This window comes from Acanthisitta chloris, unplaced genomic scaffold (assembly GCF_000695815.1).
Source record: "Acanthisitta chloris isolate BGI_N310 unplaced genomic scaffold, ASM69581v1 scaffold23764, whole genome shotgun sequence".
Taxonomy (NCBI): Eukaryota; Metazoa; Chordata; class Aves; order Passeriformes; family Acanthisittidae; genus Acanthisitta; species Acanthisitta chloris.
This window is the reverse complement of record NW_008669114.1, coordinates 9,102-10,336: the sequence shown is the minus strand read 5'-3', so window position 1 is coordinate 10,336 and position 1,235 is coordinate 9,102. Positions and strand designations below refer to the sequence as shown.

Here is a 1,235-nt window from a genome sequence, read left to right as displayed (position 1 = left end):
TCAAAACATCCCCATCCCCAGGGGGAAGCCACAGCATTTTCTGAACCGACCAAGGTGTCCCAGGAGGCTCCACATCACCATCTCACTGTTCCATGTCCATAAGCATGGCTGGATGGCTGAGAGTCCTTTGCTCCCAGAGCAGCACCAGCAGCTTGGTTCCCACATGTCTGCCTAGATAACTGCTTCCACAAGAAAACTGAGAACATCTAAAGTTACCACTTTTCCTGCTGTGACCCTCAGGGTATTTCAGCACCAGGTTGCACAGCTATTTGGTGTTCCCAGGCTGAGCAACACAATTTAATGCTTTCAGACCTTTGGCAGTTTCCAGCCCATTTCCCTGTTTGTTTTGGTCTCCAACTGCTGCAGCAAGCTGCTGCGAGCCAAGCTCTCCCAGTCAGGAGCCCCTGACCTGCTCAGCCTCAGCTGCATGGGGTTTCTGGAGGGTCAGAGGATGCACATTGCAATGATGGCTCTTTCCCATTGCAGTGATGCTTCCTTCACGCACTGTATGGTAGTTTCAAAGATGTAGTCTGTTCTGACAATCCAACCCAACGCTTCATCTCTGTGGGCCGTGCCCTGTCCCTTATCCCTTCTTTCTCCATGCATGCATGGGGATTTGCTGACTGTGGTGATATACCAGCATTTGAACAGCAAAATACTCCCAGTTTGTGCTGGCAACATTTCAGAAGGGATATAAACCTCTGTAGTCCAGCACTTACACAGATCTGTTCATACTAGCAACCAGGGCATTGGGAGGCAAGCTAAACTATTCTCATAACCAACCAGAATTAAAAAAATGGCAAAGTGTGGTGTGTTAGCATCAGTCCCCCTTCAGTAGCCATTCAAAAAGCAGAGGGCTAACTACCTATTTGCTGCAATCTTCCGTTTTTCATACAGTGGGTCTGTCCAAGTGACGAGCACAGACTGAGAGGACATAACTCGAACAGTTATGTCTTGTGCCACCTCCACCTCTTCCTCCTCTGAAATGGCAAAACAAAACAGCATATCAATAACAACATCAAACAGTAACTGTCTTCAACTTATATTCTATAGAATCATAGAATCACAGAATCAACCAGGTTGGAAGAGACCTCAAAGATCATTGAGTCCAACCCTACTGTCGTTACTAGACCATGGCACTAAGTGCCACATCCAGTCTCATCTTGAAAACCTCCAGGAATGGTGAATCCACCACCTCCTTGGGCAGCCCATTCCAATGCCTCATAACTCTCTTC

General features: G+C 47.5%; 1 protein-coding gene across 1 annotated transcript in view; it reads right to left on the bottom strand.

Moving 5' to 3' along the window:
* Window positions 1–1,235, bottom strand: part of FNDC1 (fibronectin type III domain containing 1) — a gene marked incomplete at both ends in the record, with an annotated part of 17,694 nt that overhangs the window by 12,587 nt on the left and 3,872 nt on the right. The window contains one exon of the mRNA XM_009073202.1: window positions 866–980. Coding sequence (XP_009071450.1) covers window positions 866–980 — 115 coding nt within the window. The remainder of the gene's footprint in view (window positions 1–865; window positions 981–1,235) is intronic.